The sequence below is a fragment of the Nicotiana attenuata genome, chromosome 3 (genome assembly GCF_001879085.1).
Source record: "Nicotiana attenuata strain UT chromosome 3, NIATTr2, whole genome shotgun sequence".
Classification (NCBI taxonomy): domain Eukaryota; kingdom Viridiplantae; phylum Streptophyta; class Magnoliopsida; order Solanales; family Solanaceae; genus Nicotiana; species Nicotiana attenuata.
Window position 1 is genome coordinate 9,672,686 of NC_031991.1, and position 13,568 is coordinate 9,686,253.

Sequence of the window (13,568 nt, forward strand, 5' to 3'; positions counted from 1 at the left end):
GAAGGGAAAATGTAATCCATTTTAAAGAGTATAGGGATAAGTATGATCCTAAAGTATAATAATAACGATAAATATATCAAAAAAGTATAATGAAGGACAACTATAATCCTTTTTTAAGATTACATAGGCAAATATGACTTTTCCTTTGAAAAAAATAATAGTACTATGAAAACTTGAACAAAAGTAGAGCTTTTTCGATTATATATTAAATTTTAGTGGTGGTAATAAAAATTTAAAAATATAAATACCCCTTCGGCTCTTCCCCTATATTGTTGAATTTAGAAAGCTTAGACACGATTGTCTTCCCCATTTCCCCCCTTCTCTCTCTGCTTTCATCTGTTTGTAAAACCCTAAAATCACATCCAATCAACCGATTCCCCCTTCCCACCCCCTCTCTAAACTCTTATTTTCCCTTTCACTGTTTAATTTATCAATTTCTTTGTAACCCTACAAAGTTTCCCCTCATTTTCATTTTCATTGAAGATCTCTTCGATTTTTTGTTTAATTTTTCTAGGTTTTTTTGTTGTAAATTCTTTTGGTTATTTATTCTTTTAGTTGGGGATATTGAGGGGAAGGAAGGCTGGCGATTGGTGCAGAAGTCAGGTGATGGCGGATCGGCCGCATGTCCGCCCACTACTATTAAAAGTAGTAGTAGAAGAAGTTGCAGCAGTAGTTTTGAGAGAAAGAGAAGAAGAGAGGTTTAATAATTTAATTACCATTTGTGAAGAAGGTGGAGAAGAATGCTGACTGTGGTGCGGGTGCATCTCCCATCGGACATTCCAATAGTAGGCTGTGAACTTACGCCTTATGTTTTGTTGCGCCTTCCCACCGATGCCACCTCACTTCTTTCTGATGATATCCCTGAATCTGCTCCTCTTCACGGCTGTTTTTTGAGATATAAGTGGTCAGTTCCTTTTTTTTTGGTTTTACCTTCTTTGCTGTTTATATTTTGTTTCCACTATGTCTGTTCTTTTTTTATGGACTAGGGATTGGATTTTATTGGATGTGTGTGTGTTGAATATTATTGAGGAAAACGAGTAGTTTGTGGCTAGTCCAAGTTTTATCCTTTTGGTCATGTGGATAGAATAGAACATTCGTAACCAAGTTAGTTCATGTGTGTGGGAACGCTTGCGAGAATTGCGATTTATGCTGTTCTACCAGAGGAATGAGTATAATGTAGGGGTTGATCTTTTAAAATTTTTTTTTTTGGAATTAAGCTATCATATCCTATCTTTTGCAATCGTTTAAGTTTTGTGTGTCAGGGTCATCATGGAAATTGGAGAGCCAATTTTTCTTTTCTCTTACGGATAAAGAACTTTCTGGTCTTGAACTTTGTAGTGGCCTCATAAATGAAAATATTTTCACTGTTGTTCCTTCTAATTTTTACAAGGATATGTTGGTTATTTTTTTTTTTTGAAAATGAAGGATATGTTGGTTATTGCCTTATTTTCCTTCTTTAATTCCTCATAAATAGGCTGTTATTCAAGCATATCTTTTTAATGTTGGAAATATAAATTAGATTAGGAAATATAATATGATGCACTGATAGTTTACTTTTGTTTATAGAAATTACAGAAAAGGAATATAAAATAGCGGAATTTCTACATTTCTTCTTGTATCACATAAGACCGCGAGTCTACTTGCAATAGAGTGGCTTTACTATGATTGGATTGTCAGTTTGAACTAGTAGGTGAATGTTATAAGCTCTGGCAGAAAGCAGTATCTCCTTTGATATTTTGTGACTAGCTCCTTATCCCCTGTCGTTCAAGAAATATGATTACAAGTTTACAACCAGATATGTATCCGAAGCTCTGTGCCTCTGTCAAATCCCTACAACAACAACAACAACATATCCAGTATAATCCCACAAGTGGAGTCTGGGGAGGGTAGTGTACGCAGACCTTAACCCTACCTGGCGAGGTAGAGAGGCTGTTTCCCTATAGAGACAAAAAAAAGCTAGGTGATTTCTTCCCATTTACCTAAGTGTTTGTGGGCAAGGTTACCTGATACCTATGCATGTGGGGGGAGGGTAGCAGGTAACTGGTAAGATAGTCAACATATGCGCAAGTTGTCTTGGACACCACTATTTTGAAAAAGTGTACTGTAAACTCTGCCCTTCCTTCCCCCAATCCAATCCTTAAGGTAATCGTTCGAAAATCCTTATCAGAGTATTATTGGAAATGTGTTAAAGGCTTGATTTCACTTCTACAATTTTGATTGCCACAATAATATTATCGTGGAGTCTGAGATATTATTCTAGAGTGTGAGGTGCAACTACTTTCACAATCTAGTATAGGAGCCAAACTAGTTAAAAGTTAAGAGCAAAAAAGGGTTTTAAGCGCAATTAAAGCGTGGATTTTGGCGAAGAAAAGCGCAATAAAGAAAAGAAATAGACACACAACAAAATAAGAAATTTAACGATAAACACAAAAACTAATTATCTGCACAAAAGAATGTAAAATCTATAACCAAGCTATATATATATGCAGTTGAAATTATGATCAAGTTCAAATACCATTTTAAATTTTTGATTTGAATGAGAAGATATAATTTTAGGCTTTAGAGGCTTGTGGCTAATTTTCTTATATAAAATTTTTGAATGAGAAGATATAATTGTAGGCTTTAGAGGCTTGTGGCTAATTTTCTTATATTAAATTTCTAATTTCTTATTGCTAATAACTAACAATTCAGTCATGATTTTTTCTTAACAACTCATGTATCAGTTTTTCAACTATATCTATTGCCTAGTGCTGTTGCTTTTAAAGATAAGAGCCAATCAGTGAAAATGCAAACCCCTTAGCACGTTGATGCTTACACTAAATCATCGTTAAGCGAGATGAAGCTGACAACCTGAGCTTCAGGGCCTAAGTGTGCTTTACATCGTTTGTTTGGATGACGTGATCCTCACTTTAGCTGTTTGTTAGGTGCATGCAAACTAGCCGTACCACCATTGTTTAAAAGAAATAGAGAGAATTTTGGATGATGTGATCCTTATCTTAGATGAAATATGATGGATAATATAACTGGAATTTCCCTTTTATGGTACTGTGCATGCACTGAAATAGGATTGGAAGAATTCCATGTGTTTCACTAGTCAACAAACTTGCATGCGTTGCTAGTGTGGATGACATAACGTCATCATGTCCGTTAGAGGAACTGTAGATTTTTATTCTCTCTAATGACTTTTCCAGTTGTGGAACTTCTCTATGTATTTTATTACATGCTTGTGTAATTCCTGAATCCAAATTCAGCGAGTGAACACTTGATCTTAGGCAAAAGAGCCTCTTTTATGGTACTTTATACATATTAGGTTGTATACTTAAATATCATATTTGCCATTTATTACAATAATCTAGTCAGATGAGTTAATCCGCCAGATAAGGTGAAATTAAATCCTGATTACATCCTATTTTTGCACAACAAAGGTTAAATAGAACTAGACCTAAAATAAACAAACTAGAAAAGTAGGATTGGCTATGTCTAATCCTAGTGTCAAGTTCCCAAATAGGTTCTTACGATCTAAATAACTAAACATGCTAGACGTATGTGTAACATTTTTGTTATCACACCCCCAAAAAAGAATAAGACAAAGAACTACGTTCCAGCTGGCTCTCGAAGAGTTCTCGATTATTTAAAAAAAGAAAAAGAAAAAAGTAACCTTTTTAAGAAGCTGTGGTAAGAAGAGTCGTTGTGTTGATGATATACCCGCACTGAAAGCAATTAAGAAAATAAAAAGGAGACTGTTCATTGTTGCTGCTATAGAGGCTGCTCTCCACGACGACGTTTATGTTCCTTGCGCAGTGGGGTTCTTAGTGGTTAAGCCGGGTAAAGATCGTGCTTCCAAGTTTGAATGTTATATTGAAACATATTTCAGTGAAGGTGATGATTTCTCAATTTCAGATTTCAATAAACAAAGTGAATATGTGATGCTCGACTTTATAGAGCGTTTAGCTGCTATATCATATCAAAAGAAATTCGAACGGTCTATTTCCATAACTTTTCACAATACGATGGCATTATAGTAATGAGAGCTTTTACTTGCCGATTTTGATAGCACTGTATCTTATATCTCGTTAGTGAAAGGAACTTTTATTTTTTTTCTTTAAGAGAGACTTGTCATAAATCAGGTGATGTATGTTTATAATCGTTGAAGACATGTCGCCGTCTAAAAAACTTTGAGCATTGCTTGTGGAAGCATTAGATACAAAAGGTTTAGGATGCAAAGGCACCATAAATCTTGAAACTGGAATTGCATAACTGTGTAGAAGTTATGAATTTCAGTGGTTGGAGAAAAATATCAATAAAAATACTTTTAATAGTAACAGATAAAACATAATACTATGCACCATTTTTAAGTTTTTGGCCCTCGGAGTTTCGAAACTGTAGAATGTTCGAGATGTTGCTCATTCGTCTTACTTTATTTAAACTTTGGAGAATTATTTTGTTTCATTCCTTACGTTGACATGAAAGTATGTTTTCATCTCCGTTTTTGCGCAATTTACATAGGTGCATTTATTAAAAAAGGTTTCTTATATGGGCTTAGTGCTTTGCAGCTTGTTGGTTTCCATCTTTTTGTTGACGTGCAAAATCATTTACATTAATGCACACAAGTATGGCGACTATAAACAGAAAGGTTTTGGCTTGCTGGAAGAACACTAGAGTTTGAAGCTAGTTGCAGCCAAGCTGTGTGCTTCACTTTGCTTAGGTGGTGCTTTAATGCAGGCACAAAGGCACTAAGATGTGCGCCACGTCGCCTGTGAACTGTCTTGAAAAAAGTGGAACTAAACAATAAATACAGTTGGCAAAACTATGGACTGTTAATTATTATGGAAATGTTATGGATGTATATGTTAACAATTAGGAATAGGAAAATAGGATTTAGTATAAGTAAAGTTGCAAAATTTTAATTAAAAATTTAAAATTCATTGTTTGCATCTGAATCAGACTTTTAAATGTTTTAAATTGAAATGTTTTTTTCCATATATTTCACTTAATTGCAATTTTTCCAATTCTTTTGTCTGTATTACTATTTTTGGTTTTTATATTATTTTTTTCTATGTTACATATATGTGATATATATTTTATATTTTAATGTGCCTTTCTTAAGTGCGTCTAGAGTGTTATCAAAGGCGCAAAGCGCAAAAAAGCTCTAAAGTCTATTGGGGTGTTAAGCACAAATAAAGCACGGGCTTTAATGAAAAAAGGCACGAGGGAGAAAAAGTTCAAATATGTATGTGTAGTCCAATACTAATAATAATAAGCATAAATAATAAATATATGGACAAGGAAATTGAAAAAACATACAAGAAAGTGAAATATCAATTGTTTTGTCTCACCTTTTCGGGATTATGCTCATTGGCAAGGAAGTATACCTTAGAACCCTGATGACGACACGGAAGTGTCCGCTAAGCGAGGGGAAGTGCTCAACATGTCTTGAGCCTCGCTTCAGGCTTAAGCACGCTTTACGCGCGCCTTTGACAACACTGCAGTGTTTACGCTTAAAACCCTAGCAGACCTTGGCGCCACTGACGGCGCTACAGAACATAAAGGAAAAATGAGGACAAATGACTCACTTTGGAAAATATTCAATGAAAAATCAGATGTCGTTTACAAATATATGTTGTCACTTATACTTTTCAGTGTAGGTTTCTTAATGTATCAACCCAGTAGTGCTTCGTCGAGACTTCTATCCCTCGAGATCTTATATTACGTAATTTGTATTTAATACGGGAATATGTGTGCTTTTAATATCTCTTAGAGAGATGAATAATTTCCTTTCCAGTAGGTTGTTTGCGAAAAGAAAATCCAAAAACAGCTAAACAATCAACCATGTGGGCACTGAGAACAGCTTAACAATCAACCTCATGTGGTTACTAGATTGCTATCAGGTGTTTGCTAAAACATTTAGCCTTTTATGGTTGATACCATGGAAATAATAGCTGACTGCTGGCACCTGCTGTTTGGTTCATTAACTTAAAATTCTCTCCACTAAAAAGATGTCATTGAACTGTCGTTTCTCCTTGCTGCCAAGAAAAACAATATCTATTGAACTCTTTATCCTTTACTTGTTTGATATATGACTTCTTCTGCAGGTACCGCATACAAAGTGATAAAAAAGTTGCCATCTGCAGCGTCCACCCATCTGAGCAAGCTACATTGCAATGCCTAGGATGTGTGAAGGCCAAAATCCCCGTTGCCAAGAGTTATCATTGCTCGCCGAAATGTTTCTCAGATGCATGGCAGCATCATCGTGTTCTGCATGAACGTGCTGCTAGTGCTGTGAATGAAAACGGAAATGAGGAGGAAGAATTATTTGGGCGATTCAATAGTACAGGATCTGGTGTTAATATGAGCTTGACTTCTTCGCAATCAAGCGGTAGCTTGACAAATGGAACGGCACCATTATATCCTGCAGCTGTAGCTCAAAGAAATGGTGGTGAAACTTGGTTTGAAGTTGGACGCTCTAAAACTTACACACCATCTGCAGATGATATTGGTCACGCCCTTAAATTTGAATGTGCCGTCATCGATGCAGAAACCAAACTACCTGTTGGACATGCTAGTACCGTGTTAACGTCTCGAGTGATTCCAGCTCCATCTCCTACTCCACGTCGCTTGATTTCAGTTAATGGGGTTGATATACCAGTGCATCTGGACTTAGATAGTCGTTTATCATCTTCAGGAACTTTTACTGTGCTTTCATACAACATTCTGTCTGATGCATATGCAACAAATGAATTGTACAGTTATTGTCCCTCTTGGGCTCTTACTTGGACTTATCGGAGACAAAATCTATTGCGTGAAATAGTTGGCTATCGTGCTGACATTGTTTGCCTTCAAGAGGTAGCTATAACATCAGATAAATTATAATATGTAATTACTTGATTGATCTACTTGGATCTTGTACCTCTGGATATCTTTGGCTATGATAGACCAGGAGGTGTGAGAAACTTTTCATGTTCCTCTGGAGGGTAGCTTCGTGCTGCTATATAGTGATTTAGAGGAGATAGACCTTTTAAGAGTGTATAATAGCTTCTTTGCAATTCCTGAAAGGGTTAGTTACGCTGGCCCCAGCACTTCATTAAAACGCGTTACTGAGTTTCCTTTTTCCTGAAATATGCTCTTATTTAGGTCACAATATATTTTCTTCCTGAATTTGATGCATGCATAATCAGTTTCTTCTTAAAGGATTTGTTTTTTCACATCTAGGCATGTCTTCCAATATAATTGTCATGTTAAATGAGTGTTGTGAACTGCCTTTGGACTTATAAATACCTGTATCTGAATGCTGTATGTTTCCATTTTCAGGTTCAGAGTGATCACTTTGAGGAATTCTTCGCTCCTGAGCTGGACAAACATGGTTATCAAGCTCTGTTCAAAAGGAAAACAGCTGAGGTTCGTGGTGCTTAGTATGTGTTTGTATCTGACAGTTTTTGATTTTAAATGACGCACTCTTTCTATATGCAGGTGTTTGGTGGAAATATCAATACCATTGATGGTTGTGCCACATTTTTCCGCCGAGATAGATTTGCACATGTTAAAAAATATGAGGTATGGCAGCAGTGTTGCTGTGATGGGCTTTAGTTCTTATAACATGATCCGTGAATTAATATTGTAACAAGAAATCTTCTTATGCTCTTGTTGCAGGTTGAGTTCAATAAAGCTGCTCAATCTTTGACTGAAGCCTTAGTTCCCAGTGCCCAAAAGAAGACCGCACTAAGTCGTTTGGTTAAGGTATCTTGCCGAATTTGTCAAGTCGTTCCTTATTGTTTTATGAAGAATTTCATTTCAGAACTGGGCTTATATCTCACTAGTGTGTGCTTGACAGGATAACGTTGCACTTATTGTGGTTCTGGAAGCAAAGTTCAATAACCAGGGGATTGACAACCCTGGGAAGCGCCAACTTGTTTGTGTGGTAAGGAACTGGTGCTCCTTTCGCTTTTCCCTTTAGTGTTAAAATTCTGTGTTCTGTTCTGTGCTGTTATCTATGGAATAAACTCACAGCCTGTTACAGTGTTGTGTGACAACAGTTTGTCTTTTATTTCAAGTTGCTGTGCTTTTGACATTTCTGTAAATTGACTTCTATCATCTGTATCATTTTTGTTGTATTGTTCAATTATCTTACTGTCAAGAGCTTCTTACTGTGTCATTTGTATTAGCTTAAAGAAACTGCACCGATGAATCAGTAGCTAGTTACGGACGCGGAATTAACATAAAAGACTAATGAGATTATCAAAATCGATTTCTAAATTGGAGATTTTTGCATCTGGCCTGGAAATATTATGGATAGGGTCGGTAATGGATACAAGTCCTATAAATGAAGGTAGTTTTCCTAGTGCTTGTATTTGCCTTGGTGTAGGTTTTTATGTTAAAGAATGTTTATGATCTACAGAAGGTTGCACTTTAAATGATTATGGTCTGCAGAGTGTTTCACATTTTAATTTTTATGATGTGCTGAATATCTCATGTTTTCTTTTCGACTGAAGCACTATTTTGCATTATGGCATGTCCTGTTGCTGCCTTCGGCGTCATTTTAGGTTTTTGGCTGATAGGCATATTCATTATAGGTCTTGGCTGACAGAGACACAGAGTTGAAGTCCCTTCAACTATTGTAGATTTGTGTCCCTTCAACTATTGTAGATATGTGTCCTCTGGAGTACATGTTCATAATGCTTTTAAGGTTTCCAAAGTGATATCAGTTTGTCCTATTGAAAGAATCCCGGTTTCTGAAATTAAAGAAGAATATTGATCTTTGAAATGAAGTGTAGTTGAAACAGAATATCTAGACTAATCATTGAGGGGGATAGTAAGACAGCTCTGTGACTCAGTTGTGATGCCTGGAACAGTTTTCTTTCCATATGTAGTATATCACTCTAGCAAGAAAATAGGATTGTTTAACAGGATTGTTTTATGCGAATTGGTGTTTATTACACTCGTTACTTGTCCCAATTATTTTTGTACTACGTTTTCATTCCCAATATATGTTCTTCCTCATTAGCTCTCTAACAAAGTTTAATTAATCGGTCTCTACCTCGGTAGCTTGTTTATTCTTAATTTGTGTATGACGTTAGCCTCAAGGAAACTGGAGAGGTACAACAGTATTGGAAATATGCAAATTAAGAAAGGATCATCTTCAAACAATTAATGTTATCGGGAAAAGAAGGAATGTCATCACTCTAGCAAGAAAATAGGATAGTTTAACAGGATTTTTTTGTGCAAATCGGTGTTTATTACAAACTCATTACTTGTCCCAATTGTTCTTTACTTACGTTTTCTTTCCCGTTATATGTTCTTCCTTATTAACTCTTTAACAAAATTTAATTAATTGGTCTCTACCTTGCTAGCTTGTTTATTCTTAATTTGTTTATGGAGTTAGCCTCAAGGAAACTGGAGAAGTACAACAGTTTTGGAAATATGCAAGTTAAGAAAGAATGATCTTCACACAATGAAAAGAAAGAATAATCTTCAACAAAAACTGCTAATCTAGGAGCAACCTAAGAAAGACCTGCTAGTTCCTGCTCATAGCTTGCTTAGAAGTTTACTCCTCCCTCTTTTCAGACCACGGTAGAAAATGAAATTCTCCTCTCTTCTTACACACATATTTTTCCATTTTCCATTTTTTTTTGCAGCTGGGGTGTTGTGTGGGAGTGATATCAGATCCGATTTTAGTAACTGATGGCAAGATGCTATCTCTTCCTTGCCAATAGGCAGTTTTGGCTTTTGAGCATCTTTGCTTCCATTAGTATTTCATGAAACAGTCCTGGTGTGCATGGACCATGTTGCAATAAACTGACAGCGGGACAAACCCATATCATATTCTGGCTGCGCTCTATGTTAAAGTGCCATGTTGTACCAACTGCGTCTTTTTACTTGTGTTGCCATTTTTACCCTATACATGATGCATGGATGTTGGCTGTGATTGTGTGATATCATTGACGAAGTACCATGGAAATGACTGTATTTCGGCTGTCATATTGGTAATTTACACAGATGCCCGGAGAAAATAATAAGGCATTGTGTGCACCCAAGGGTGTAGATTAGTGGCCAATGAAGTGAGTGAGAACCATGAGGTTTCAGGTTCAAATCCCAACGGAGGCACACACACTAGGAGCTTTCTTCCCATTTATCCACGTCTTGGTGGGCAAAGTTACCCGGGAGTTGACATGTATCCCGTGGAATTAGTCGAGGTGCACGCAAGCTGGCCCAGACAACACAATTATTAAAAAAAGTTATAGGGGATCATATCTTTGCTCTTCTAAGGAAGACAGTTTCCTTGAAAATTATTTCTTTTATTGGAGTTACCATGCTGTGGTGAACTTGCAATTGATCTGGAGAAAAATTATCTTCATTACAAGTTTTTGCTTGGTGCTTATTGCAGAAATCTCTTTCATGTTATTTTGAAAGTTGGAGCAGCCAAAATTTTATCTTTTAAATTCTCTTATTCTGCGGCCCACTTAAATGTAGGTGGTAATATTCTTCTGTTCACGCATGTACTGAAAACATTCCTTCATTTCTGAATGCAGGCTAACACACATGTAAATGTTCATCAAGAGTTAAAGGATGTTAAACTTTGGCAGGTTACTACTGCGGATAAGATATAGAATTGTTCACTCTGTCTTTTCTGGGTAAAAAACGTAATTGGCAGTTTGTTTAAATTTCAGGTTCACACACTTTTAAAAGGACTAGAGAAAATTGCTGCTAGTGCTGACATTCCAATGCTAGTCTGTGGTGATTTTAATTCAGTTCCTGGAAGGTCCGTTTTTTTCTTGATTTCAAATTCCATGTCCCTTATCGGCATTGTTAAGAGTTGTACCTCCATTCCTTCCTCATTTTATGCAAAAGCAGGCTGGAACAGTAACATTACTGATAAAAGCTCTTGGCAATGCAGCGCTCCTCATGCACTTCTGGCAATGGGGAAAGTTGATCCAATGCATCCAGATTTAGCAATGGACCCACTTGGTATTTTGCGCCCAGCCACAAAGTTGATGCATCAACTGCCATTGGTATCACTTCAGTAACTTTAGAAAGCTCCCATTTTCCCTCTTATCTTTCAAACTAGATATGTTTGCTTCCCCATGTTCCCTACTCTTCCAGAAAGCAGACTGGAAAAGATGTATTTTTTGTATTAGACTCCCTTGGTGAGAAGACTAAATAAGCTCCTTGACTATACAACTCACATTTTGTTTAAATTGGTATATTTCTGTACAGGTCAGTGCTTACTCATCCTTCGCTCGAATGCCTGTGGTTCTTGGACTAGAGCAGCAACGGAGGAGGATGGATCCTAGTACCAATGAACCCTTGTTTACAAACTGCACTAGAGATTTTATTGGGACTCATGATTATATATTCTATTCTGGTATTGTTGCATGATTCTGTCTAAGACGTGTTATATTTTTGTCTTTTATTCCCTTTTATGTTTTCTGCATGCAGTCATAATTATAATTAAAATTATAAATTTATGTACCTATCTATAGTTTTTTATGTTTAGTCTGATATGCGTGGTGGTTTGTTATGTGCTTTCAGCGGACTCTTTAACTGTTGAATCGTTGTTGGAGCTCTTGGACGAGGAAAGCTTGAGAAAAGATACAGCACTTCCTTCTCCAGAATGGTCCTCCGATCATATAGCACTCTTAGCTGAGTTTCGCTGCAAGCCTAGAACTAGACGCTGACAATTGGTATGCAATATTTCTGTTAATTTTGGTTTCAAATACATATTGCTTGTTTAACCTAGCCCTTTTCTGTTGTCGACCAAGTATTTTGCCCTTTGAGTTTTACATGTCACCAGAATTATAGGGGAATGATAACTTATATTCATTTGGTGCAGGTCTTGCTGGAGGATGAATTGAAAAATAGAAGAACAAACAGTCAAAAAGGAGAAATATATGTCATTGTAAGAATGGTAACTAATGACGTTGGTATCCCGTGGTGGGGTAGTTGCTCAGCTTCTTTGTATCATGCCACCTTATCATCACATAGAAAATTATGATAGTTTTTAATCAATTTCTTTCTTTAAATTTTCATTGTCATCCGGTCCGTGTCACTACATGTTCTTTAGACTACAGGCACAATGGGAAAAGAGTTGCAGAGTCCCGAGTAGAGAAGCTTAGGGGTAGAGGAGGAAATGTAGTTCAGTTTTGTGGATTTAATTTACCTAGCCCTATTTCCTATATTATTCAACTACAAAATGATTGGCTTTTGCTCGTGTAACCTTGAAGGTCGGAAATTCTGGTCTCAGGGACCCTTCGATTTGTATAACTGGCTGAAAATCCCGAGTCATGTAAAAATATAGGGAAATTATCAGCTGTCTATTTATAAGTAGCTTGTCATAAAAAATACCCAATTCATAAAATGTTACTCCTTCTGTTTCAATTTATGTGAACTCATTTGACTCGGTACGGAGTTTAAGAAAAGATAGAAGACTTTTGAACTTGTGGTGTAAAATGAGATATACATATTTTGTGTGGCTATAAAAGGTAAATTATTTTTAAATAAAGAAAGGTCATTTTTTTTGGCATAGACAAAAAGGAAATAGGTTCACATAAATTGAAACAGAGGAAGTACTAATATTAGCTAAATATTACCAATATTTCTCAATTAGCTATTTGTAGCAAAAAAAAGTTAAATTTTTGCTTTCTTTCGAGTGGGTGTTATTAGAATAGAGTTGGTACATCTCTAAGGAGCTTGAATCTTAGTCTTGGGATGATTTGGTGGAGTTTTGAGGTGGTTGAGCTGAAAAATCGAAATAGAAGATGAACATGAAAAAAATGATACGTGTATCACACTGTGTATCATTTGTGTATTACATATCTATCATACTTGTATCAAATGGGTATCACATGTATATCCTTGTTTACCTATTTGTGTAATATATGTGTGATACGTATTTGATACATATGTCGTAGAAGGATTTTTGAACTCAATTTTAATTACGAATTTTGTTACCAAATTAGTCCAAATCACCTCCAATCTTCTTCAAATTTTGTATATTGACTCATCTATATATTTTTAATTAATTTCAACAATAGCCATTGAAAAAGGTCCCTTTTTGCTTAGATTTTTGCAATAATATATATATATATATATATATATATATATATATATATATATATATATATATATATGTATATATATATTGTATTTCATCACCTTATTTGCTACCTCTTCCATGAAATTTCTTTTCCGTCTTGCATCTAATGTTGCTAATCACGCTTAAAAATATGGGAAGAGATTTTTGCGTGTGATTCTTGGAGAGAAAGAACCTTATTTATTTGGGTTTTCAATTTTTATATGTGCTTGACTAGTTTTGATAACTGTATAACTAATGGCTAAAGATTGGTAATCCGGGACTTATTTGTGACATTTCTGTGAGATTCCCAAAAATATATAGGGCATGGGCGTTTCAGGAAATTGGCATACAGATATGTATATTTGCTATACCTGCCAGGAGAAATGGCTGATTACATCTAGTACTATTTTGTTATATATTTTTATACAATTTTGCTGGAATTAACGTCATAAATTAATCTTAGTTTGGCGTTATACAATGGTTGAACAATACTACATCATTA

General features: G+C 35.8%; 1 protein-coding gene across 1 annotated transcript; it reads left to right on the forward strand.

The window, feature by feature from the left end:
* Window positions 275-12,306, forward strand: LOC109223288 (carbon catabolite repressor protein 4 homolog 1-like). Its single transcript, XM_019387542.1, has 12 exons — window positions 275-904; window positions 6,093-6,843; window positions 7,309-7,395; window positions 7,468-7,551; window positions 7,648-7,734; window positions 7,829-7,915; window positions 10,524-10,577; window positions 10,662-10,753; window positions 10,889-11,003; window positions 11,209-11,356; window positions 11,524-11,675; window positions 11,825-12,306. The coding sequence occupies exons 1-11, from the start codon at window positions 741-743 to the stop codon at window positions 11,667-11,669; spliced, it is 1,815 nt and encodes a 604-aa protein (XP_019243087.1). The 5' UTR covers window positions 275-740; the 3' UTR covers window positions 11,670-11,675; window positions 11,825-12,306.